The sequence below is a fragment of the Maylandia zebra genome, linkage group LG8 (genome assembly GCF_041146795.1).
Source record: "Maylandia zebra isolate NMK-2024a linkage group LG8, Mzebra_GT3a, whole genome shotgun sequence".
NCBI classification, from domain to species: domain Eukaryota; kingdom Metazoa; phylum Chordata; class Actinopteri; order Cichliformes; family Cichlidae; genus Maylandia; species Maylandia zebra.
In genome coordinates, this window is record NC_135174.1 from 12,795,833 (window position 1) to 12,823,198 (window position 27,366).

The window sequence follows — 27,366 nt, forward strand, 5'->3', positions numbered from 1 at the left end:
ATAGATGGAGTGAAGGAGGACATGTAGAAGGTTGGTGTGACAGAGGAGGATGGTAGGGACAGGGTGAGATGAAGGCTGATGATCTGCTATGGCGACAACTAAAGCAACCAAAAGAAGAAGAAAGGTCTCATCAACCCATAAACAAATCTATTTGCTTGGCTGATGTATAAACTTTTTAGTAGAGCCGCTTTATTCACACATTAAAAGTGTCAGTAAAAACAAATATCCATGTAATCCTTATCCTGCTTATAACACTCATTTCTCATGTGATATCTCATGTTTTAACTCATCACTGTCACCGGTTTTTACAAAGTGCATCCTCATATTCACAGTTTTAAACATACAAACTACACTAAGTAGTGTCCAGCTGGGACTCAGGAGGTTTAGTGGATTATCTAACAGTAGGTGGTTTAATCACTGGCTCCTTAAGTGCACAAAGTGTCCTTGGGCAAAATACCGAACCCCACATTGCTCCTGATGCCGCCATCCAAGTGATATTTAGAACGTGCTGTATGAATGTGTCAGTGAGTGGGTGAATGAAGCTTGTAATATTTACTGTTCAAGTGTTATATAAGTACCAGTTCATTTACTATTCACCGAAAATGAAATGTACAATGAACGCAAGGCTGTATTCAGTCTGAATCTGTATTCACAACATGTGGGAGTAGCTCCACAGGGAATGCAGGTGTCCTCCACAGGAAGGACACCTGCATTCCCTGTGACTTGTCCAATCCAATCGCATCCTGATCCACATGGCTTTGGATGTTGTCTTTCTCTAACTCTGATGGAAAGTGCTGTAAAGAAGCATGTGGTTGTGGAGAGGTTGGTGGCTGCTGACGCCTCAAAATGCGTGCACTACCAGGACTCAGGGAACAATCAGGCACCGGTTGACTTGCTGACACAAAGGATCCATTGCGCTGTGGCACTGTGGCAATGGAAAAATTGTCTTCTCGAGGATCCAGCACAGCTAGTCACTGTCCACAGCATACAGTCTCTGTCGCCATTCTCCACCTGCCCACCTTCCTCTTTAGCTCTGCCTGCACCTGCACCCAAAGAGGATGATAACTTCTTTAAGAATTAATGTTCTTTTTCATAAAGCTTCCGGCAGTTTAGACGTAAACTTAAAGCCCATTTGTTGTGATGTCATTAAAATTAGACTGTTAAGGATGCAAATCCTGCAACAGAACATTTAGAGTAAAAAAATAAAAGAATACAGAAACAATAATGCCTGTTTTTTAATTGTGATGTTGTCCCATCAGCCCTAAGAACAACGTCTCAACATTAAAAATATACACTTTTAAACTTATGGTTTAAGTATTTTGTCTGTTATTTACAAAATCACTTATAGCTAATAGTTATTAGCACCTTCTGAGAAAGAAATGAAACAACAAACCTCTTTATTGCCAAAGCAGTAGAGCACAGCCACCAGAAATCCCTGGAGACACCAGTTCATAAAAATAGTCCAGTTTAGTTTGAGCAAGATGTTCTTTGCTCAATGAATCAATTAGATCACATCTAGGCAGCTTTACTTTTCTTCCCCCCCAGTGACACACATAAATTGATCAGCCACAACGTTGAAGTCTCTGACATGTGTTCAGAATTACAATGATCACGTTGTCACAGCTTTGGCCCCTCAGCACCAGTGTACTCCCTGACTTCTCATGTAATGCTGTGTGGCAGAGAGGACTCAAAATGCAGGCTTAACTCAAAACTCAGCTTTAACACAGAGCACAGCTGGAGTAAACTAACTGAACCACTAATGCTCCTGTCTGACTGACTGACTGACTGACTGACTGACTGACTCACACACAACATGAGAAGAAGTACGATGTCAACATGACAAGAAAGCAAGGGAGACTGAGGGCTTAAATACACAGAATAACAAGAGGATGGGCAACAGGTGGAGAGACAGCTGGAATCCAACTAATTAAACAGGAAGCAAAACTGAACATAATGCACATGAGACGAGGAACAGTCAAAGTAAAACAGGAAGTGACATACACAGTAAGACTCACAAGGATGTGAGCTTGACATTAGGACAGGGGATAAACAGACATGGAAATACATGACAGACCTGGGAGACAAAACACAGACTGGACATGAAAAAGGGAACATACATGAAATAGAGCAGTAGCCAAAAGTAGAAGATAACTAAAACTCAAAGAACATCAACAAACATAACAACTAAACATAACCATCTCAAAAGTCCAAACAAACTCAAAAACCTGGGCCAAAGACTCAGGACCACGACACGGAGGCGCCTTTCTGAGGTGAACAAAGCGTCCTGTCACACCATAAAAAAACTCCACTCAAGCATCTAGGGAAGCCTGATCATCAGAGGAGGAAGTATCACGCACTTGGTTTTAACGTCATATCTGATCAGTGTGCCTGCAAAACCAGCGGTCACTCACAAGTTCTTGCCTACCTGAAAGGAACTGATAAAAAGTGTGAAGAACACTTTGATGTAGCGCAGAACGCCTGTCGTCTGCTCATCTGTAGCAAAGACGAAAATCACCTCATGAATTCCAAACAGAGGAATGAGGGTAAGAGTTGCCTTGGCGAGCCTAAAAAAATGCAAATAAAACAGATAGGTAACTTGTCCCACTGCAGAACTATGATCTGTCTATCTCTGATCCAGCTCACTAAACAAATGCTGAGAAAACTTGCCGAAGTTTGTAATCGGTGTAATGAGTTGGGTTGCTGGCTCGCAATTTGGAAAATATGACCTTCAGGATCTTCATGAAAATCAGAAAATTTATCTGTTGATCAGAAAATCATAATATGCATTGTTATTTATTCAGATGTATATCATGCAAAGTATTATGAGCCATGCAATATAAATGCAGACTTTTGGGACTATTTGCAGAAATCATCTTACAAGTGAAGCTAAAAGAACCGGGAAACGAATAATCCACCAGTAGTTCATGTTCTCATTGACAGCCCAACACCTAAGAAAAAAAGGTAGATAGATGTCACCACCCCTTCTCCACAATGATCTGTCACATGAGGACACGTCTGCACACTTACTCTTTGTTTTCTTTCAACATCTTCGCCACCACCCAGGGAACAACGAACAACAGTGGAGTTCCTAATGTGAAAGCATCAGAGATCACCGGGTTCAGTACTGCAGGTTTCAAGAATAAGTTTAAGAATCAAATAGCATGCTGTGTGTATTGTTCCATGGTATCCATATTATAAAAGCTCTCCTGCTGATGCAGAGCGTGCTTTGTCCTTTGAGTGCTAGAGTAAAGGCAGCGCTAAAGAGGAGCAGAGGCGTCGTGGTGACACATTTCTATTGTTCTGCAACATGTCAGCTTAAAGTACTGTCAAGATAAAGTGTTCTTTGACAAAAAGCAGATTTAACCCCTTGAATGTATGATTCTTTTTTTTACGAAGAGATGGAACTCACCCCAACCGAGATAGATGTAAAGTAGGTATTTGTTGCTGTCAATGAAGACTGAAGCAATAAGCACTGAGTACAGATAAATAGCCTCTCCGAAGAACCAATAATGATTGGCCAGGACACAGTACTGCATGATCACCTGTGCTATCCTGCAACCAACAGCAGCCTAAAAGAAATTGGAAAAAACCCCCATAAAAAATACAAATTGCATATCAAAGGTCTTTGCATGGCACTTGTAAAATTTCTAAAACTTGCTATTTTTCATAAAATAGTTTGCAAATTAGCCACCCATTTCCATGGGAGTGGTCTTTAAACATGCTTTACGTAATTACCTGAATGCACTAGCATCAAAGCAGTACGTCCTACACACTGATCTATTGCCAAATAATCTAAGCAAATAATTAGCAGTAAATTTCGAGACGTACCTGATGACTGAGCATCTCACTCACATCAGTCGGCTTCATGATTTCTCTTCCCCAGTGATGTTCCAACATTGTGTCTTTAACAATGACCGCTACAGCTCGCAGGATGAAGGACAGGAAGAGGTTAGCGTGAATGTAGTTTCTGGTGCAATGCAGTTTCCTGCCAAGGAACACAGAGTAATACAATTTCAAATTGCCTGGATTTAAAAACATGCTGTGGATTCTGGCGCTTTTAAAAAAATGATCTGATTCACCAAGGAACATAATTTACAACTATTGTGCTTTTAGAATCTTGGATTACGGATCTTAGCAGCGGTCACTGAGTAAGGAAATAAAAGTTTCAGCATGTTATGTGATGATCTGATGATCAGACTTTTTACAAACTTTTTATGTTTTGTGGAGTTTTGTTTGACAGTATAGTGAAAAACAAGATCTCCACATCTATCACAGAGCTTACCTAAAGCTTAGAAGAATGATGAGAGCTGTTATAAGCGTGAAGAGGGACAAGGAATAGCCAACGGTGTACAGCATCCTGAAGCTCACCATTAACTGTTTGAACCACAGCTGTAAAGACAAATTTTCACTTTTATTAACTAAAAAACTAAAATTACTTAAAGTGAAGAGTGAACAAAAGCCAAATCAGGAAGGGCCTCTGCTTTGTTTGCAGATAAAAACTTTTGGCATTATCAGATGATTGTCTTTTGTACAAGCAGCTACTCTTCAAGCTTTATAGAAACTTTCAAAAGTACAAAATAAAATGGAAATGGAGACCGTAAAAAGTAAACGTTTCGCCCTTTGAAACTTGTTGACTGCAGCACTGATATTTTACACTGTGTGTTTATTTATTACACAAACGTTAACCCAAAATGAAGCAATGTGTGAAAAATGAAGTACACAGAGTGATTGAGTAGCTTGTAGAACCACCTTTAGGAGCAATAAGTTCAAGTATTTGTTTCCTGTCTGACTTTATCGGCCCGTCTACAAAATTGGTCCAATTCACTGAGTTTTTGGCAAAACTGTGAAAAGGATACGTTGCAGTGTGTCATGTTTAGCAGGTCGTCATAGGTTGCATTTACCCAAGTTTTAAAAACAAAATTTTTAGATGCAGTTTTTTCACATTTTAGTTTTTTCCAGCACTGAATGTTTTTTTTTATATTCCTGTTTTTTCAGTGGCTAATGTGCATTTTGTAAAGGTATTTATGACTTTGGTGTATTCTTGTTTGTACAAAGAACTTGTGTAACCCCTTACGCTCTTGTACACAACTGTGTTATTATTAATATTATTAATAAAAACAAGCCTCGAGGTGACTGTTGCTGTGATTTAGTGCCATACAAATAGATACTTTATTGTTCCACAAGGCAAATTGTCAGGAATGAGTTGAGTTGTTTACTCATGGAGACCTGTGTGTGATAAGAAAGGACCACAGTTTTAACACACACTGAGCACTAAACAAAAGAAACTATGTTTCCCCACAGAGGAAAACAAAAGAAAAAAAACTACTTTGTAGCCATACCTCCTGAGACGCAACCTCTTTTTCCTCCTCACATTGTGTCATATCCCTCCACACCTGTCCATTGTCCTCTCTCTCCCAGTGGCCATCGTATCCACATCGCCTACGCACAACACCCTGGGACACTGGACGAAACACAGTTAGTCCTTCAGTCACCACCTGCCTAGTACAAGTTAAGGGAAACTGGGGGCTCAAGCATGCAGAGGCAAGCTAAATCACTGCTCACAGGACATAAAGATGCATAATGTTCATGATTGATGAACACAGGAAAAAAAACTGACTTAAAGCTACTATATAAAAACCCATAGTTCATTCTGTCCTGGAAGTCACTGCAACTCTTCCAGAAAGAAGAAGAAGAAGGAGAAGAAGAAGAAGAAGAACTCAGATATGAACATGATCCAGAGATATATAAATCATTTTGCATATCTCATAAATATTTACTATTTACAGAGCATCCAAACATTTGGTTTGTAGATGATCAGCATAACTTCTATTTGCAGTTGGCTTAGCTCTGACAGAATGTGCACCATCTCCTGTTTTCTAGTTAAGCTCTCACTGCCAACACTTAGTGTATGCTTTACTTTCATTTTAGTGTCAGCAGTGAGGATCAAAATGTACAATTAAATGTAAGATTGGTTATCCACAGCAAAATCTCACTGACCAGTAATAAGAAGAGACTGGCAGCTACTGAAAGGGGAAAAGGACAAACTGACAGACACAGACAGTTTTTTGTTGTTACCTTTGTCATACCAGGGCAGGTAGAAAGGGCATGAGATGTTGATCATAACACCAGCAGGAGTATCTGGCCAGCAGGCATACCTGTCAAACGTCCGGTTACAGAACAAGCCCGCTGGAAGGCCAAACAAAAAGAAACTTAGGAGAAAACCCCAGGTTTGATTTAACATTTCAATAACTCCTTTGCTATTCCATCACATATTGCCATATTTCCTCTACCACGCAGTTGCTTACTTTGAGGCAGTGACTCATTTCTTATCGTGTTGAAACAGTCTTCTTTGTACTGAACCCACTTTCGATAAGTCTCCTCCAGAACTTTAGCACTCACCTTTTCAACCTGTAATGAGATACATATAAAAACACTATTCAGAACATGATGTCAAAGAAGAGCTCTGGCTCTATCATGATTTACTCGCTCTCAGGCTCAGACCTTCACTTTAAACCTTTTGTTTATGAAGGGCAGCCAATCAGAATGAAAACTACTAAAACAGGGGATAACCTTAAAACCAGAAGAGCTAAACCGGCTTGTTTCATGAAGAGGATTAATTGAAGAGATGTATCAAAGTTAGATAATAAAAAAAACAGCTGTAGATATCCTCTTTGTCTATTTTCACTGGCTAACCTTAAGTGGGTGGAGGAACAGCAGGCAGGTCAGCACTATAAAGTTGTGAGTAAGGTCCATCGTTGCAGACTTGTTCTTCTTTATCTGCAAAATTGAGAGGAGGCAGTGAAGTACAGTATATGTGACGGATGGAAGTTGTTAGAAGTTGTTAGAAAGTGGTTAAGATCACAGAGTAAAAACATTTGAGAGAGTGATTTTTCATGAATTGAACTTCAATGGCCATATCTTTTCTAAAGCACTCCAGTAACCTCAAAATGGATCTGAGCTATTACAGCTCTAAAAGCACAGACTTTGTCCTGCAGTCCTGGACATTTTCAATTCATTCAGTTTAATTCAACCAATTTTTCTTAAGTTTAATCGTTTCTGATGGTACTAAAATACAAAAATGGGGCTGCACATGGGAGGTCTAACAAGATCTCCACTCTCTCCCACTCTTCCATCACTTCGATCTTCTCGTGTTCAAGTGTTTTCTGGACTTCCAACAATTTCTTCTTTGTATTTTTTACATTTCCATCTTTGTCTAATGAATTCCTATTTTGCTCATTTCAAGTGTTTTTGCATAATTCGCATCCTTTTTGCACTCAGCTCATCGAGTTCCTCCTTTTCGGGACCTCAGACCTTGCTGAGTTTCCCGATTGTCACCTTGTTCTTGTCTAGGTTGATACACATATTTGCTCTTTCACCTAGCAGCCTTTGCAAGGTTTGCTTAGCTCTTTACGCGTCCTGCTTAACTGAAAATCCTCAGCCTGTTTCGCTTTAAGGGCCTTTCGCAGCTCAGTCAGCTCATGATTCATAGTTTGTGGATCAGTGCTCAACAATCTTGTTGTAGTTCTTTGATAGTTAATTTTGGCCTTTTCACCGGGAAATGAAGCTACCTCAGAAGTTCAAAGCAGTCAATACTTTTGTCCTCGGAAGTTGCCTACAGCAGAATGAGGTTTTGTTCCCAATACAAATACTTGTTCACAGATGTGTCGAGCAGATGTGTTCTGGTAGTCTGAAAAATGCTGAAACTAAGAGAGATCAGAGCTCTAACAAACATTTTAGCAGGTAATAAAAATGAAAAAAAAATCTCAATCACAAGATTACTTCATTGTTAACACCGTGCACATACTCATTTAAAATCAGACTTATATATATACTTTTATACTGTATGTATTTTTTGTTTTGTTTTTAAATCTCATTATCAGTCTTTGACCAGACAGCAGTTTAAATTGTACAATAAAATTTGGAAAAAATGCTTTTCCTCTTTTGACTTTCTTAAATAAAATAATGCTGACTGGCGACCTGTCCAGAGTATACCCGCCTCTCTACCTCTGTGCTGTGTGACATGGCTAAAGGTTAACCCACTGGTGCTACTGCACAGGAACTCCACTATTAGCAAAAGCCTCTCAGGGGCTCCATGTCCCAACCATCTGTGGGAGGTCCACCTTAGGCTGAGTGCAGCCTGCCACTGTGTACCAATAAGCTGCCAAAACACTGATTTCTGTCTCCTGGCAGGCGGCATTTCTGAATCATTCCCTGCAGCAGCGTGAAGCATCACATGGGGCTTGGTTTCTTTCTAACCTGCCCCATGTGGAGCTTCCTCTGGCCTGTCACTCAAGTAGTGATAAAAAAAAAATCCAAAGACAGAAATGCGATTCTTGTAAACAACTGGAGCCAGGGACTTGCTAAGTGTGGCCATGGTTACCTCAGGCTTGACTCACGACACCTCTTTGCCCCCCCCCCCACCCCACCCCACTCAACCAGTGGTGAAGGCACATACTCATTGAACTGGGGTCATGTGTAGTAAAATAGCAGTGTTGTATTTCTTTCTTTCTTTGGTTAGTTAAAATATCTTTCAGTGGTGTTTGTTCCCACGCATGGCAGTTTAACTGTAATAATCCTGTGAGATGTGCTGGCTATTTATCAAGTATAACTTAGGCAAACTGAGCATCTGAGAAGATTAACAGAAAATAAAATATTTGAACTAAACAGTGGAGGGAGAAAAAAAACATTCAGGGGACATAGCTATCCTCGCTGCCCTGATATCAGCAATCATCTCTGACAGACTCCACTATTTAAAAAAAAACCTGTCTGCTTCCAGCACTGCAAAGATAAACACTGCACAGCATTTCCCTCACAAATGTTTCTTTCCAAGTGTGGGATCTCTACATGCTTGTTCCAGCTTTTTAAACCCCAATCCAAAATAAGTTTATCCTAAACTGCTCATTAAACCAGATGAAAACTAACCTTCTAATATTGTGTGGTTTCACTGAAAGGACTGCTGTGAAGGGATGCACAGTAGCTGTGGGGTCTTCCCATTAAGATTAATGCATTTTAACATAGAATAAAACTATAAGAGCAAGAAACTCAAAGCATTTTAACAAGAAGAGAATGAAGGTGTGAAGTCTTAAGCACATCACACTTTTTGTACTTGCAAAGACAATGCTTTTAAGCTGCACTAAATAGAAATTGAAGCTATAATTTTTCAAGAAAGCATGAACGTTTTTTTCTCTTTTTTTTCTTTTAAATCTGTCGATTTTTCAACCTCGGAAATTCCCTTAAAAATGCGACGCTACGTTAGTAAATAAATTAATTGAGTCCTGCAGCATATTTTTGCAGAGTGCTAACACTTTCCTTTAATATAAAGAAATAACAACAGTATTTGGGGACATCTGTGGAACAGCTCTAACAGGTTATGGAAAACAAAGAAAACATGTATTTACTTACAGCTTTTACGTCCTTTGGAAATGAACTGCGCTGCTCTCAGATGCGCTGTGGGCTGTGGAGATGTTTGGTCCTGAGCGTGTGTGGAAGAAACTGCAAGTTGAAGCTCCACGGAGTAATCCGTGATGCCCTGCCCACCATCTGCCTTTGAATACCGATTTCTCCTTTGGTGTTATTTTTAGAATATAGCTCTATGTAATTTCTCTCAAATTGTTTGAAATTTTTTACTTTTCTTGCTGTCAAAGCATCCATTGATTAAATGTACATTAAGTGACACTATCAAATCTTTTTGAGTAGTATATTGTCTTAGTCATACGTAATTACATTTCTGTGTCCATATTTTGCTCGATGATTAAGATCGAAGCATGGAGCAGGGGTGTGTCAAGAGTAGTGGCAGGGGTGGCAGTGGCCCCAATGATGCCTCCCCTACTTGTACAATACCGCCCCTCACCAGCAAACCAGAATCTGAGATTTATTTTTTTCCAACTGGTTGATGTCAGAAAATAAACATTTTTTCCATAGTGACTCACAACTGCTGAGGGTGTCACTGACCGTGTCTCGGACTGGATGGACAAATGTTCTTTTGTTCACTTATAAATTCTGAATAATTTAGCGCCCAGCTATCTTTCTGAACTACTCCACTTATACAATCCCAACAGAGCACTTAGATGATCCAATCACAGGCTCCTAGCACAACCTAGGTCTCGAATGAAGTCGAGAGGTGACCGGGCCTTTGCAACCGTGGCACTTAGACTCTGGAATAACCTCCCTGTTCATATTCGTACTGCCGAGTCTATCCAGTCTTTTAAATCACGTCTTAAAACTTATCTTTTTACTTTGGCTTTTGATTCTAACTAGTTGGCTGTTCTAGCTTGTTGTGTTGTTACCTATTGTTTGTTTTAATTGTCTCATGCTTTTACTGACTGTGAAGCACTACGGTCAACACTGTTGTTTTAATATGTGCTGTATAAATAAATTTTGATTTTTTTTATTTATTTTGAAATGTTGAAATATTGCCATGTTATGCTGCTTTCTGCTTTATTTTTGCAAACAAATATTGAGCTTTTGCCAAACCATTTATTTAAAAGCTTTAGTTACTTAATTAAATTCTAACACAAGCCAAATCACATTACATAGTAGTAACCAATACTTAAATAAATGGTGCTTTTTTTCAAAATGAGCTATTAGCTAATGTGATTAACTATCACAATAGTAAAAAAGCATTACTTTGTTAACCACCAGTTTGCTTAGTATTAATAAGTTTCATCCCCCTAAAATCTGTTATAATTTTCCCTTTGTTGGCCTCATCAGATTGTTTAGTTTCAACCTTGTAATTAAAAACATGGTTTTAGTCCAGCAGAAGAGACTTACAAATCTTCCTCTAATGAATACCTTCACAGACATTTTGAGCCCTTTGAGTGCACCTCGTTCATTGAGAACTGATTTATTACCTAAACCTCTGAACACAGAGTCACATTTGGGGTATTATATTTGTGCACCCAGATGAATGTAACCCTTCAGGCCTTTGTGAGCTGCTGCTGAGCGGTTTAACATTATTATTAAGCAGAACTTTCACAGTGCTATCTTTGCTACAAAACAGTACTTGACTGTTGAATGCTGTGTGAATTTGTTTTTTTAAACCTGGTAAAAATATGCACATGCATTTGAATAGGCTCTAGCCTTCTTTATGTACTTGGGGTTATTGTTTGTCTTGACACTTGTGCGTTTACAGATGTTGTTGTTGCAGGACGCTTCTCTATGGTTTCATAATAAATTTCCTCACCTGTGTGTGTGCCTGACATGTGCTCCCTGCCACAATGGAGAGGTTTATTGTTTATTGTGACATTTATTATTAGTCTTGCCTGCTGTGGGCAGCGGGCTCTGGTAATCACAATACTGACATACTTTGCAGAGCTATTTTAGAATGTGACAAGACAAATGAAATGCTAACACTTTATAGCTTTTTGTTGTTCTTTTAACATTACTGCTTATTATATTATCATTGCGCAGGATGTATAATGAATTTACCAAAGCTTTCTATTGCCGTATAACAACACATACTTATCCTTAGAGTTTACTTTGAACCCACATAAAGCATGCTGCACAGTAGCCATGATGGTTGTCTCTTTCAGTGAAGGTCAGTACCTTATTGGACTCTGAATGCTGGCAGATGTTGAAGTTTCTGACAAATTGAACCAGGGCTATTTTTAGGCATGGATAAGCTCTGTGGTCACCAAGGGTGGTAAGGTCCCTGGTGAGGGTATGAGTAATTCTGTATGAGCATGTGTTCTGAGCTGTAGTCACTTATCAGTGAGTAAGTAACTTTACAACTTATATATAATATATATAATCAGTTTTACACTTTGTACTTCTAAATGTTAGAGTAACATTTAAATAAGGGCTTCTATTTTCTTATCAGATCATGAGTTTCACAAATCATTCAAGTGTGGGTATATTAATTGTATTATGTGTTATATAAATACATTGTCAGCTATAGAAAGCCTTCATTTGACAGCCTGACTGTTAGACCTGTCCCTCACTGGCAAAGGATTGTAGTTTGTTGTCATCTATCATCCACCTGCCCTTACTCAGAGTTTTCATCTGATTTCTCAGTCTTTTTTAGCTGGTTTAGTGCTCAGTTTAGATAAAATAATAGCAGCGGACAGTTATAATATTCATCTAGATGCTGAAAGCAAGAGCCTTAACAGTGGATGTATTCTATTTTTAGACTCACTTGGTTTCTCTGAAATGTGAATGAGTCCACACAGCACTGTGATCACACTCTGGAAATTGTTCCCACATATGGCATAGAAATGGAACATTTAACAGTATTCTCTATAAACCCTCTTTTGTATGACCATAACATTTAAATTTACAGTAATTGATGGCACAGCCTGACCTGTCCAGGGTGTACTCTGCCTCTCGCCCTAAGACAGCTGGAATAGGCTCCATCCAGTCATCCCAGAATGAATGGATGGATGGATTAATTAAGCAGGAATACATAAGCAGGAATATTTCATTACAGGAGATGTTATCTTCAACACCACGTGCCAACAGATCAGAAATGCTAGATTGACTGGTGTAACTCACCAATGTCCACCCTAAAGTAAAGCATTACCTTACAACTACATTCATTACAGTTTATGTCTTTTTGAAATTTGGGCTTAACAAGCGTTGAGAGATTTTTTGTTTGTTTTTTTTATTCTTATTTAGACGCCTCATCTTGTGTATTGCTGAGTTATGAAGATACAGTTTTGATGATGGTACAAAACATGCACTCTTTTAATTATGAAAATAAATATTAAATCACATACTGAGTCATAAATAGCCATAAGTAAGAGTTTTAGAAACACAGGTGGATAGCAATGTGCATGATGCACACAAACTCCCACACACGCACAAGAAGAAAACAAACTAGCCACTCTATCGAGACCGATGATGAGACCATGACAGCTATGAGCTTTCATGACTGTTCTCTGTTAAAAAGAAGAAGAAGAAATGATTACACTGATATGATCCCAAGAGATAAACAACACTAAAGGTTGCCTGAGCACGAACTCTCTGAGAGCATTTTGGCATCTTTTCATATCTTTGATTCTGCTGCCTGTTTTTCCCCCTTTTGATGTAATTTCGAAATGCCTGTCTGAATTGTTATCTCTGTGTTGAGGAAAGATGAAAAGAGAGTAGGCTGTTGAATTAGAATACCGATAATAATTTTGCACTTTTCAATGCCGAACACGTGCGGAGCTCCGGCGACAAAAGGAAAATGTTGCCTCTTGTGGGGTTCAGCTTTATAATCTGAGTAGAAGACGAACACTGACCTTTAAAAAAACTCTTGATCCTTTACTCAAAATCAAGAATTTGTATATATATATATATATATATATATATATATATATATATATATATATATATATATATATATGTTAGTGTTCATCAGTTTGACACAAATAAATATGTCCATTTGAAGAAGATATTACACACCGGAGGCCTCAAGTATTGTCTGTGCAAATGTCCTTCGTGCCTGGGCCATCTCTTTTTTTGTCGTCAAAAATGTCATTTCTGGTTTATTTGGGAATGCTTCCATTACTACTTTGACCATCTGAAATAAAAAACCCCAAAAACAATTAATTGAAAACATCTGCAAATGTTACACTTCCTGTTTACACAATTTAACCTTTTAAGATTATTTTAACTTCCCCCACCCCATCTTCTTATCTAATTTCACAGAAAAATATTATTGCGTTAATGTGGTACCATACCATGATGACCATTACTCCTCAGCTAGAACCATCCCGTTGAAATGGATGTGTCAGTACTCCTCCTCGAAGTCTCACATTCACCCAGTCTGTTTTGTTGTAGCATGTCATCCTCATTTTGAAGTATTCACTTTGTGAACATAACATACATCACATTTATATAATAATGAAAGATAAAAGTCACACAGAAAAAGACACATATAGTACATATCACTGTTTTTAATGGTGTGTCAGAAAGCCCTGTGCTCTACATTATGTTAGATGAAGTATCAAAATTATTAACATGTTCTTTTAAATCTACAAATGTTAACTGTCTCAAATGTATCACTGCTTAAACACTGTCAGTGGTTTTTTTTATTATTTAAAATTACATATGTGTGTAATTTTGAATTATTTTTTAAAATTCTTTAAAGAACTGATAACCACAGATTTTATTAAACTTTAATCTACAACCATACGTTCACCTTTAGAAAAAGACCTCCTAAGTCCTCCTGTCACTTCTCTAATACTTCATGTTATTATATACATGTAATAACGCATAATTACCGGAATCTTTTGGCTGCACGGTCAGACTCTTCCTGCTCCAAAGAGTTTCTTGAAGGATCGACCAAATACAGACAGCTGTCATCTGCATTTATGTACTGCGATAGATATATAAATTTAAAAAGTACATAAATTTTCAATAATGTGTTATTGAAACAAACTGTTTTCACAGAAATGCTGCTCATACTAACCAGAAACTTCCAGTGTATATTTCCAATGTTCACAAAGGATAAAACGGCTCTGTAGTTGTCAAAGTTCACCTGTGACATATTAGGAATTAATTACAAATTTGCAACAATACCTTTTCCATTTCGAGACATTAATTAACTTTTAAAAAATTAATTCTAGAATATATAAAAATTTTTTTTTACCTTGGACAAGCTTTGTCTCCTGATTAGTTCTCTCTCTCCATAGAGGATCACACCGCTCGTGTAGTGGTTCATAATGTAGATATTATTCCCCTGATTTAGCCGAATGGCCCAGTGGTGCAGGAGACTTTCAATGACCTGAGGAGTATAATAAATAACCTTTTATTACTTTGTAAACATGATAAAGTTTTGGAATACAAAGTTTAATAAAGATTTTTTTTACTTACGTATACTCAGTATTCAGTCATGAGGATATGCCTGGAATGTCGATCTAAAGTAGTACTTACTGAATGTGTAGGGAAAAACTAATGTCCTGCCCCAGCTTTAACGTTAACCTTATGCAGTACTTTTTTTTTTTTAAATAACTAGTTTACATACCTCTCCAACAAGCCAGCTGTGTGGTCTAAGGGTCAGGAACTCACTGTGACGTATGACAAAGTTGTTACCTCTAATCTGAGATGGGACCACAGAAACAACAACTTCCGTTTCCTGTTGTTTCCACAAATATGCGACCTGTGTTTCAACAAGACAATAGTAACTAAATTCAAATAATTCTTCTTATGAGAACATTCATTGTAATCAATTACAACGGTTTTAAATCTAACTCAAAAAAGTATTTAGTCAGCCACCGATTGTGCAAGTTCCCCCACTTAAAATGATGACAGAGGTCAGTAATTTGCACCAGAGGTACACTTCAACTGTGAGAGACAGAATGTGAAAAAAAAATCCATGAATTCACATGGTAGGATTTGTAAAGAATTTATTGGTAAATCAGGGTGGAAAATAAGTATTTGGTCACCTCAAACAAGGAAAATCTCTGGCTCTCACAGACCTGTAATGTCTTCTGTAAGAAGCTTTTCTGTCCCCCACTCGTTACCTGTATGAATGGCACCTGTTTGAACTCATCATCTGTATAAAAGACACCTGTCCACAGCCTCAAACAGTCAGACTCCAAACTCCGCCATGGCCAAGACCAAAGAGCTTTCGAAGGACACCAGGAAAAGTATTGTAGACCTGCACCAGACTGGGAAGAGTGAATCTACAATAGGCAAGCAGCTTGGTGTGAAAAAATCAAGTGTGGGAGCAATCATCAGAAAATGGAAGACATACAAGACCACTGATAATCTCCCTCGATCTGGGGCTCCACGCAAGATCTCATTCCGTGGGGTCAAAATGATCATGAGAACGGTGAGCAAAGATCCCAGAACCACACGGGGGGACCTGGTGAATGACCTGCAGAGAGCTGGGACCAAAGTAACAAAGGTCACCATCAGTAACACACTACAACGGCAGGGAATCAAATCCCGCAGTGCCAGACGTGTTCCGCTGCTGAAGCCAGTGCATGTCCAGGCCCGTCTGAAGTTTGCCACAGAGCACATGGATGATACAGCAGAGGATTGGGAGAATGTCATGTGGTCAGATGAAACCAAAGTAGAACTTTTTGGTATAAACTCAACTCGTGGTGTTTGGAGGAAGAAGAATACTGAGTTGCATCCCAAGAACACCATACCTACTGTGAAGCATGGGGGTGGAAACATCATGCTATGGGGCTGTTTTTCTGCCAAGGGGACAGGACGACTGATCCGTGTTAAGGACAGAATGAATGGGGCCATGTATCGTGAGATTTTGAGCCAAAACCTCCTTCCATCAGTGAGAACTTTGAAGATGAAACGAGGCTGGGTCTTCCAACATGACAATGATCCAAAACACACCGCCCGGGCAACAAAGGAGTGGCTCCGTAAGAAGCATTTGAAAGTCCTGGAGTGGCCTAGCCAGTCTCCAGACCTCAACCCCATAGAAAATCTGTGGCGGGAGTTGAAAGTCCGTGTTGCTCGGCGACAGCCCCAAAACATCACTGCTCTCGAGAAGATCTGCATGGAGGAATGGGCCAAAATACCAGCTACTGTGTGTGCAAACCTGGTAAAGACCTATAGTAAACGTTTGACCTCTGTTATTGCCAACAAAGGTTATGTTACAAAGTATTGAGTTGTATTTTTGTCATTGACCAAATACTTATTTTCCACCCTGATTTACGAATAAATTCTTTACAAATCCTACCATGTGGATTCATGGATTTTTTTTTCACATTCTGTCTCTCACAGTTGAAGTGTACCTCTGGTGCAAATTACTGACCTCTGTCATCATTTTAGGTGGGGGAACTTGCACAATCGGTGGCTGACTAAATACTTTTTTGCCCCACTGTATGTGTCAAGCAGGTACACAGGCCTTTTGTTTTGCATATTATTTTATTTCCACTTTAGGGAAGCTGTTGGCGTCTTTTTGTTTTAGTAATGTCTTTGATCTGGCTCAGCCGCCCGGTTCTCGTCCCCAACATTTTTCTTTTGTTAAGCTTACTGTTATCAGGGAATGGTAAATGAACAGTAAACCTTGCCTGATTACTAATATTTCCGTTTCCCTCTCATTGATTTATTTGGGTTGTCATGGAAGAAGTATTAAACAATGCCTTTTATTAGAACATAAGCATTGATATGCAGTAATTGTATTTGAATTAGTTAAATATGAGTGGGCAACTCTGACCATGACAAGACTGCATTTACTTTAAGGAATTAATAAAAAAAAATGTAGACATATTGTTGTCATTATTTTTACTCTTCAATTTGATGTGTTTTTTCTTTAAGATAGTATCAGAAGTTGCTCCTCCACCATGAAAAAAAAAACAGCTGCATGTATTCTTTTACTACATCCACGATTCTCCTCTGTGGTCTTCCTCACTCATCCTGTTTGGAGCTTAATGTTCAACATCCTTTATCTATTAAAATTACAGAAGTAGAAGAAAGTAATCATCAGAGCAGGAATCATGATAAATGATAAATAGATTACCAGTACATGAAAACATAACATTTGCATAATTTCTCTGATAACCCTGCATTGGATGGGTTTATTAACGGTGGGCTGAAATTGTACTATAGTCTGCTGATGAGGAACTTTTTTGAATGTTGAATTAAATGTCCTCCACAATCTGTATATGAATTGTCATTAAAACCATAGAGATTCTTACTTATAAAGGAAAGAAAAGTGTGACAATGCCCATCAACATATAGTGTATATTTTTTGAAACATTACAAAGATACATGTAATTCTGGGTTCACCTGAATTACAGATTAGACTGGTGGACAAACAGAGATGCTGTGTACAACTGGTGACAGCATCAGTGACAGGGATGCCAAAAGGAAGAACAAATTAATCAGCAAGGCTGGAAGCAGAATTAGGAGGCGTCATAGTCAGCTAGGGTCAGAGATCAATGAACAAATTTCCCACTTTCTTGGATAATGCATCACCCTCAAAAGGATTCAAAATTTGGGCCATCAAGAACAGTTCAGGAAACCGATTTTATTGTTTCGTCTGTGAAACTGTATAAATGAAATGTAAATTATGTTAAAGGCAAACACATTTGTAAGCAATAAGAAACAAACATGCTTTGCATTATGTCTTTAAACATCTGTATGGACTTGATAAAATATTTATTAACTGAATTTAAAAACATGTCTTACATAGTGGGAGTATTTCTTTTACTGATGATATTACATCCATCCATCCATCCATTCGCTTCCGCTTATCCTTTTCAGGGTCGCGGGGGGTGCTGGAGCCTATCCCAGCTGTCATAGGGCGAGAGGCAGGGTACACCCTGGACAGGTCGCCAGTCTGTCGCAGGGCTAACACACAGGGACAGACAACCATTCACACCCACATTCACACTCACATTCACACCTAGTGGCAATTTGGATTATCCAATTAACCTATCCCCACAAGTTGCATGTCTTTGGACGGTGGGAGGAAGCCGGAGTACCCGGAGAGAACCCACGCAAACACGGGGAGAACATGCAATCTCAGAAACCGTACAGTATATTTGGCTGTGGATGACAGGGTGCAGAGTGGGGGTCACCCAGAGTCATAATCCAGTAAAATATCTGTGTCACCTCTTACAGTTTTCCTGTAATCTGAGCTCAAAGATGTTAATATGTGGAGTACAGTAAAGCACAATGGGAAGATTTTACTATGAATTTTCTGGAAATCCGTACAGTAATTTTTGGCTGTGGATCACAGGGTGAAGAGTGGCGACAGCCTAGAGTCAGAATCCAGTGAAATATCTGCGTCACCTCTTACAGTTTTCCTGTAATCTGAGCTCAAAGATGTCAATATGTGGAGTACAGTAAAGCACAATGGGAAGATTTTGCTATGAATTTTCTCAAAAACCGTACAGTAATTTTGGCTGTGGATCACAGGGTGCAGAGTGGGGGTCACCCAGAGTCATAATCCAGTGAGATATCTGTGTCACCTCTTATAGTTTTCCTGTAATCTGAGCTCAAAGATGAGAATATATAGAGTATAGTACAGTAAATTGTGCAAAGTTTACTATAAATTTTCTGGAAATCCGTACAGTAATTTTGGCTGTGGATCACAGGGTGAAGAGTGGAGACAGCCTAGAGTCATAATCCAGTGAAATATCTGTGTCACCTCTTACAGTTTTCCTGTAATCTGAGCTCAAAGATGTCAATATGTAGAGTACAGTAAAGCAAAATGGGAAGATTTTGCTATCAATTTTCTCAAAAACTGTACAGTAAATTTGGCTGTGGATGACAGTGTGAAGAGTGGGGGTCACCCAGAGTCATAATCCAGTGAGATATCTGTGTCACCTCTTACAGTTTTCCTGTAATCTGAGCTCAAAGATGTCAATATGTAGAGTACAGTAAAGCAAAATGGGAAGATTTTACTATCAATTTTCTCAAAAACTGTACAGTAAATTTGGCTGTGGATGACAGTGTGAAGAGTGGGGGTCACCCAGAGTCAGAATCCAGTGAAATATCTGCGTCACCTCTTACAGTTTTCCTGTAATCTGAGCTCAAAGATGTCAATATGTAGAGTACAGTAAAGCAAAATGGGAAGATTTTACTATCAATTTTCTCAAAAACTGTACAGTAAATTTGGCTGTGGATGACAGTGTGAAGAGTGGGGGTCACCCAGAGTCAGAATCCAGTGAAATATCTGCGTAACCTCTTACAGTTTTCCTGTAATCTGAGCTCAAAGATGTTAATATGTGGAGTACAGTAAAGCACAATGGGAATATTTTGCTATGAATTTTCTCAAAAACCGTACAGTAATTTTTGGCTGTGGATCACAGGGTGAAGAGTGGCGACAGCCTAGAGTCATAATCCAGTGAGATATCTGTGTCACCTCTTACAGTTTTCCTGTAATCTGAGCTCAAAGATGAGAATATATAGAGTATAGTACAGTAAATTGTGCAAAGTTTACTATCAATTTTCTGGAAAGCCGTACAGTAATTTTGGCTGTGGATCACAGGGTGAAGAGTGGGGTCACCCAGAGTCATAATCCAGTGAAATATCTGCGTCACCTCTTATAGTTTTCCTGTAATCTGAGCTCAAAAATGAGAATATTAAGAGTACAGTAGAGTAAATTGGGCAAATTTTATTGTTAATTTTCTCTGAATCATACAGTAATTTTGGCTGTGGATCACAGGGGGGAAAGTGGAGATAAACCAAAACTGGGAGTGGATTGTGAAGTAAAATAGTGTCAGGACAGAAAACACTTCGTTTCTAAGCCAGTCGGCACCTATACCGTAATATGCGTAAGAGTAGTGCAACCACATTTTAGGTGCGGCTGGCGGGGCGGCTAGCTTGACTGTGACTTCGTAAGTGAGGGCTCACTTGACCGCAGTCTCACTGGACCCTCTACAGTTCGCATACCGCCACAACAGGTCCACTGATGATGCCATAGCCCTGACACTACACACTGCCCTGTCACACCTGGAGAAGAGAAACACGTATGTGAGAATGCTGTTTGTAGATTACAGCTCAGCATTCAATACCATCGTTCCCTCGAAGCTGGACAGGAAACTGCAGGATCTAGGACTGAGCAGCTCCCTCTGCAGCTGGATCCTTAGCTTCCTGTCTGACAGACGCCAAGTGGTCAGACTGGGCAGCATCACCTCATCCCCCGTCACACTGAACACTGGTGCTCCACAGGGGTGTGTACTGAGCCCTCTCCTATACTCACTCTACACCTACGACTGCACAGCCACTAACAACTCCAACATCATTGTGAAGTTTGCGGACGACACTACAGTGGTGGGTCTTATCACCAATGGTGATGAGACGGCTTACAGGGAGGAGGTCAGCGCCCTGACCCACTGGTGTCAAGACAACCATCTCACCCTCAACGTCGCAAAGACAAAGGAGTTGATAGTGGACTTCCGGAGGTGCAGAGAAGTACACACCCCCATCACCATCAGCGGCGCTGCTGTGGAGAGAGTGAGCAGCTTCTGGTTCCTTGGCGTACACCTGGCTGAGGATCTTACGTGGTCAGTACACACAAACAAAACAGTGAAGAAGGCGCAGCAGCGCCTCTTCTTTCTCAGGAGACTGAAAAGATTCGGCATGAGCCCCCGCATCCTCAGGACCTTCTATCACTGTGCCATTGAGAGCATCCTCACTGGATGCATCACCACCTGGTATGGCAACAGCACCGCATACAACTGCAAAGCTCTCCAGCGAGTAGTGCGGTGCTCTGAACGGATAATTGGAGGTGAGCTTCCCTCCCTCCAAGACATCTACAGGAAGCGGTGCCTGAGGAAAGCGGGGAGGATCATCAAGGACTCCAGTCACCCCAGCCATAAACTGTTCAGACTACTTCCATCAGGAAGGAGGTTCTGCAGCATCCGGTCCCGAACCAGCAGACTGAGAAACAGCTTCTTCCACCAGGCCATCAGACTGCTGAACACTTCATAGACACCTCAGCTTCACTACTGGAACTTTAACATTATGCACTCCATACTGTACAGTAATGCCACTGTTTTGCACATGTCTCAACTATGTATATTTTATTTTATTTATTTTATATATTTTATTTATTGTTTACTCTATTTAATTTGTAAAATATGTGTACACACACACACACACACACGTAGAAAAATATTTAGTATACACATCCAGAAATGCATATACTATTATATATTGTACATATATTTATTAGTTTCAGATGTAGCCATTCTTGTATTTTGCTTGTTTACATTATTGTATTTTGCACAACTCTGTTGCTTGTGAAGCTCGCACACAAGAATTTCACTCACATGTGCTGTACCAATGTACCTGCACATGTGATGTGACAATAAAAGTGATTTGATTTGATTTGATTTGTGTCTTTATTTCCACATAAACTGATGAAGCAGTAGTGATGGACTGCCTGACAGATGAGGTCAGCAGGAGTCTCTGTGAACTGTGATGTTTGTTGATGACACTGTGATATGTAGTGAGAGTAGGGAGCAGGTGAGGTGGAGGTGTGCTCTGGAGAGAAGATACAGCTTCTCTCCAACTGTGAAAACTTTGACATGAAGTCAGAGGTTCAGGACCAAACCACAGTAACTCCAGCAGCTGAGTCTGCTGCAATAAACCATCTATAGATTACATCATCGGTTTCACGTCTCCTTGTTGTAAAATATGCCTGTGTGTAGACTCATTTAAGAACTGGGAAAATGTTGATGCATGAGTCAAGTCTCAGTCTCCTGACTTACAATAACAAAAGTTTTCTTTCATTTGTTGTAACTGAATTTATTTGCTTCTTCTTGTGTGTGACAAAAATGCTGTTTTCCAGAGAAGCTGGTTATGTTTCATAATCGTTTGGCTCTCAGTCACAGAGGATTCATGGAAAACAAGAGAAACACACAGAGCTTCTACACAAAGTCAGTAAGAGTGTGTCCAGATTCCTGAACCATGATGTCCGCATGTTATGAATGTTCGTGGCAGTGCTCCATGGCTTATGTCATGTGCATGCTCACCATTTTTCCTTCAGCTGGATCCTGTGACAAGAGTTTATTACTCAAGCTAGGTCATGCAGATTTAGGCAAAAATTACGAGTGACCACACGTGATGAAATCTTGGATGCAGTACTACTACGACTCTAATAATAATAATCATTATAATAATTTGGGTTTAGAGCCCTCATAAATATAAATACTGAAGTACAGGAGATGACCATGTGAATTTATACTCCGCCAGTATCAGAACAGAGCAACCAGAAGTTAACTTTGACTTCTGCACGTCAGAACGCACAACATACGTTGTGCACTGCAATGAGGAAGCTGGTTTAGAGCTATTACTCCTGATCTGCATCATTTGACATCCACAGGGGTCATGCTATACCACAAATTTAAAATTTAGATCACAGGGTTGTGTAGGATTAAGGACTTGGACTTGCATCCTGACTAACCACAGTTCCAGTCTCATATTACTCAGCCTAATGTGGACATAAAATCTCATCTGCACTGTCTGCTCTGGAGAAACATGACTGTATGAAATTGATGTTTGAGGGCTGAGAGGAAAGACTTCTTTGAAAGATATTTTAATGGATCTCTAAATAAAATAAGTGTGAAATTGGTGTAAAAAGCATGTTGACGAATGTGTTATTGTTTAAGGTAAAAGAGAAAAAGAGGAAAAAACCCGTATTATTGGTAAACCTGTTCAAAGAATATTGCACTGTTACTAGGCTGTACTTTATTGAAGCGTAATACATTCACTAAATAAAGGTTAAACGAGCTGCAAGGATACCAAGCTTCCCTTGTTTTTTCAAATGTATGTGAGCTCTGTTTATTTTCTCTGTTTCACTTTTGTAATTTTTCCTTAGAAGAGACTAATAATTAAAGAGGAAAAAAATATTCTTTTTACCCCAGGACTGATATACTGATCAAGAGCTGAGCATCAGCATAGAGCACTCAGGTGTGTGTTAACAGACTGTTACACCTCCCAGGAGAAAATTCATCCCAAAGCCAGAGAGTGCAATGCTCAGAAAAACTGCCACAGCATGTTAAATATTAATGACAGTTGAATTAGAAAAGGGCTGAACAATTATTTTTTTCAATGGTTACCAGGAGAAAACCATTGTTCTCTTTCTCTGTGTATTTGCACAGCAGCAGATCTACAACAGAATGGCTGAAAAACAATTGAATGTTTGAATTGTCCAGCCACGAAGTCCAGATTCCATTTAATTTAAATGCTGTGGCAGAACCGTGAGAGAGCTGTGCACAAGAGAAACTTAGGATAACTTGATGATCCAAAACAACATTGTGTGATGTAGAAGAGTGGGTCAAAATTCCTTCGCAATGATGTGAGAGACTGATAACGTCATATAGAAAACTCCCTCGCTGAAACACATTCAGTTTCATTTTCCCACACTTCTTACTACTTTCAGTATTGCTTTGTCATTCATGTTTGCGTGACGGAGGTCACACACATTGTGTGTAAAACAGCCACACGCTGGATGTTGCAACACAGACTTCAAAGCAGCTGACTGCTGTTTCTTATGGGCTCATCATGATTCACTCAGGTTAACAGCTGGATGTGGTACAGCTGTGACAACTGAAGCCATCCACACGACCCACCTCCCACGTGATCTTAATTCGGTCATTCCCGATCACCTTAGCTGGTGTCACCCATTGGGGCTTCCAGCCCACACATCAGCACAAATGTTGCTTTATACTATACCATGTTGCCTGTTGTATTGGGTGCAAAAAATTAGGGCTGGGCAATGTGAGGAAAATCTCAAATAAGAACATTTCTGTTTTGCTGTATCACGATATATGTAAATAACCTAAAAATTCAATGTATCGCCCAGCCCTACTAGAAATACTTGTAAGTATCTTCAAATACAGGAAGCTATCTGGGCAAAGTGATCTGGAACACGGAAAGTAGAATATCTAAACAAATGTAACCAGCTAACATCAAACACAGGTTATACTTTATTTATCTTCTGAGTTTTTTCACATACAGAAAGACAGTACTATGACATCCACTTCAAACTGGGAAATGATGCTATGATACATAATATTGAGACACACTATTCTAATCTACTATTACATTCTTTGTAAATTTACAGCAAATGAAATGAAGCACAAATTCAAAGGTTTGTTTTTTTTTTAATTTGTTTTATTTTTTTAATTTGTGGTTTGACGCTATTTCTTATCTCAAAATGTCCTGTTGTAATTGGACATTTTGAGATAAGAAACAGCGCCAAGCCCCAACAACACTTCCCTCATGGTGCTTTATATTGTCAGGTGAAGACCCTACAATAATGCACAAAAACGAACCCCCTAGAGCAAGCACATTGGCGACAGTGGGAAGGAAAAACTCACTTTTAAAAGAGAGAAACCTCCGGCAGAACCAGGCTCTGAGATGGGGGTGGCCATCTGCCTCGGCCAGTTAGTGATGAGGGAAGGAAGTTGGGGTTTTAAAATGTAATTTAGGTTGCTGAATTAAAAGAACATTTGACGCCAGTTTAAGAGTTTTGTAACAGAATCACGTGCACGTTTCAGTTGGATTTTAGCGTGCACATGAGAAAACCCTCAAGATGACATTTTGGCTCCTCAGCTTGGCATGTTTTTTGAATATGCTGACGACCGCTTCGTCAACCACTGGGTTGCTTGACCTCATTAACAGTATTGGAGAAGGCCACTTTTCACGGAGATCATTGGCTACTTTCAGGCCGAGTTGTTCAATGTTTTCCATGGACATTTTGTAGCTTTTGGACAAAATTTTGTTCCAGATCTTGTGGGAAAGCCTCTGTACAATAAACTCTGATGTTCCTGCATTCCATGTAGCTGCCTCATTTTCTCCCTTCATAGCGTGCATTACCAGATCTTTGGTGACATTTTTCACAGCCTCCTGGTACTCTTCCCTGTGTTTAGAGACACTAAGTACTCTTGTTGGTAATGCCAACAGGTGTTTGGTGAAGGTTGGGACAGTAATACTATCAAGCTGTTCCCTCAGATTGAAAATCAGATATTTTCCCTTGCAGTTGTGTGTCTTGCAAAGATCCTTGAGAATGGCCTTGTCTATGTTTTTCAGCCATTTGGGGGATAGATCCAAATGTTTCAGCTCAATTTCAGGCCAAATTTTTTCCATCAGGCGATCGCTAATGCAGTCAGCAGTGAGGCGCTCTGTGAAGAGCTTGTATTTAGTGGAGACTTGTTCTATGGCCTGTGAAACCACCAACTCAATCACTTTGTTGACACACAACTTTTCCCCACTCAGACAATCAGATGAGGACGACTCTGGGGTTGCCGTCTCCTGTGTTTCAGTCTGAGACTCTACTAATTCTTTTCTCTGCGTGTCCAGTTCTGTCTGCATTTCTGGTATGTTTGTCTCTGCCTGACTTTCTTTAATCTCGCTGGAGTCCTCACTCTGTGGCTGCAGAGCTTTCTTGTCCTCCTCCAGTTCTTTCTCTTCTTTCTCTGCATCCTGACATTTTGTGATGGCCTCTTTGACTTCTTCTTTTGTGTCCTTCACCACTTTCTGTTCTTCCAGGAGTTTCTTATTTTGTTCCTCCAGGACTTTTTTCTCCTGCTCCAGATTCTCTCTCAGTGTTTGTTCTTTCCACAGAGCATTCCACATAGTTTCTTTCAGATCTCTTTCATGTTTCTGGAGCTGCGTGAACTTGGCAGACAGAGTGTCCTTCTCCTGTTTCAGCATCAGGATTTCGTTGTCCCTCTGCTGAAGCTGCTCTTTCAGACAGTTCATCTCAAGGTCAAGGTTGCTGACCTTTTCCTGATCTGAACACGTCTGTTGCTCTTTTTCTTTGGTGGCGCTGCTCACCTGCGGTTTGCGCGACACTGATTCGTCAGTGACTCCTGCAGCTTGGTTCTCATACAGCTCCAGCTTGGTGCGCATGTTTGAAATTTGAGTCATCATCTGTTTGATTTGCTGTCTGGCTCTACTTTCACCCTCTTTTAAAAGTTTGTTTTCAGTCAGAGTGTTTTGCAAGGCTTTCCTAACCAGCATGAGGTTGTCGAGTGCACTCTTTGGCAGAGTGAAGACAAATTCTGGTTTTCCTTCCTGATTGCTCATTTTTGATATTTAACTTTGAAACAAATTTAGCGTGTTACACTAAATAAGATATTCAGATGTGAGTTCGATAATCAAATGTGAATCAGGGTTTGAAGTTGGCTGTAGCAGAACAAAAGTTCGTCTAGTGAATCGCTCGTGACTGTAAGTAAGAAACGTGCTTGACCAGTGTGCTGTTTCACCCCTATTTATAGAATTTTGGTGACTGTGATGTCATGGCCTCATTCTCTTTGCTTTGATGTTTGAAAATAGGTCCCGCCCATTGAAAATAGGTCCCGCCCACAGGCTCTCAGAATTTGTCAGTTAAATTCATACATTAATTTGAAATATGTTTTTGTTTTTTTTAAAATTTTAATTCATCCCTCTTCTAAATTTAACCTAAGCCCATTTTCAGAGCGCTGCGTGTTCATCACAGCCATAAATATGTTAGAAATGAAGAGATTTCACTGTGTTCAAGTACCAGATTTAGTGCTAATTTTATTCAGTCATCCAGTGTTTGTTTAGCTTGTTCAAATGTTTCAGGTGCTGTAGAACATCTGATTAGTATTGTTCATTAATGCTTGTTTCCTATTCCTGTTCAAAGTAATACTCTGCGCACGCAGCCAGTGAGAAAACGTCTAACGCTAGACCCGCCCCCGGGAGTCAAGCTGCTTGCATCTAATGTCTCTCAGTTACATAGTAAACAAAGCTTGCAAGGAATCAGGAATCCAGCATCATTACTAAACATCTAACAGGTGCCAAAAAAAAGAGCAACATTGAGCTGTTAACACTTCACAGCCTGCTCGTTAAACAGACAGTAGGGATCCAGTAGGACTGGACACAACATCAAGCCTCTTGGCTTCTGGTTTGATAACTTCACTCATTTAAAAAAAGAAAAATGCTGTAACACATCAGTGTGACATGTTTGCTTTCATCCTGCATCAAATTAAA

General features: G+C 39.6%; 2 protein-coding genes across 2 annotated transcripts; both read right to left on the minus strand.

Moving 5' to 3' along the window:
- Positions 1–190: 190 nt before the first annotated feature.
- LOC101478801 (glucagon receptor-like) lies at positions 191–7,362 on the minus strand. Its single transcript, XM_004562514.3, has 14 exons — positions 7,312–7,362; positions 6,694–6,777; positions 6,306–6,408; positions 6,076–6,186; positions 5,340–5,461; positions 4,283–4,389; positions 3,829–3,985; positions 3,410–3,569; positions 3,028–3,088; positions 2,879–2,948; positions 2,668–2,759; positions 2,426–2,564; positions 1,394–1,435; positions 191–1,043 (listed from the first exon to the last, which is right to left on the minus strand). The coding sequence occupies exons 1-14, from the start codon at positions 7,360–7,362 to the stop codon at positions 972–974; spliced, it is 1,371 nt and encodes a 456-aa protein (XP_004562571.2). The 3' UTR covers positions 191–971.
- Positions 7,363–13,667: 6,305 nt separating this feature from the next.
- On the minus strand, positions 13,668–15,182 carry LOC143419957 (uncharacterized). Its single transcript, XM_076887829.1, has 4 exons — positions 14,573–15,182; positions 14,393–14,461; positions 14,205–14,299; positions 13,668–13,788 (listed from the first exon to the last, which is right to left on the minus strand). Exons 1-4 carry the CDS (start codon positions 14,642–14,644, stop codon positions 13,680–13,682), a joined length of 345 nt encoding a protein of 114 aa, XP_076743944.1. The 5' UTR covers positions 14,645–15,182; the 3' UTR covers positions 13,668–13,679.
- Between the last annotated feature and the right edge of the window lie 12,184 nt (positions 15,183–27,366).

Bases quoted from the DNA above. Each gene is read 5' to 3' on its own strand.
- LOC143419957 (XM_076887829.1), bottom strand. From the start codon at position 14,644: ATGAACCACTACACGAGCGGTGTGATCCTCTATGGAGAGAGAGAACTA. The intron at 14,462-14,572 runs GTAAAAAAAAAT...AATATGTCACAG, and splicing joins GGAGACAAAGCTTGTCCAAG to GTGAACTTTGACAACTACAG. The intron at 13,789-14,204 runs GTAATTATGCGT...ATGTTCACAAAG, and splicing joins CGTGCAGCCAAAAGATTCCG to TGAATACTTCAAAATGAGGA.
- LOC101478801 (XM_004562514.3), bottom strand. From the start codon at position 7,362: ATGTGTATCAACCTAGACAAGAACAAGGTGACAATCGGGAAACTCAGC. The intron at 4,390-5,339 runs GTATGGCTACAA...TTGTCTTTACAG, and splicing joins AAGAGGTTGCGTCTCAGGAG to CTGTGGTTCAAACAGTTAAT. The intron at 3,570-3,828 runs GTACGTCTCGAA...AATTTCTTTTAG, and splicing joins GTGAGATGCTCAGTCATCAG to GCTGCTGTTGGTTGCAGGAT.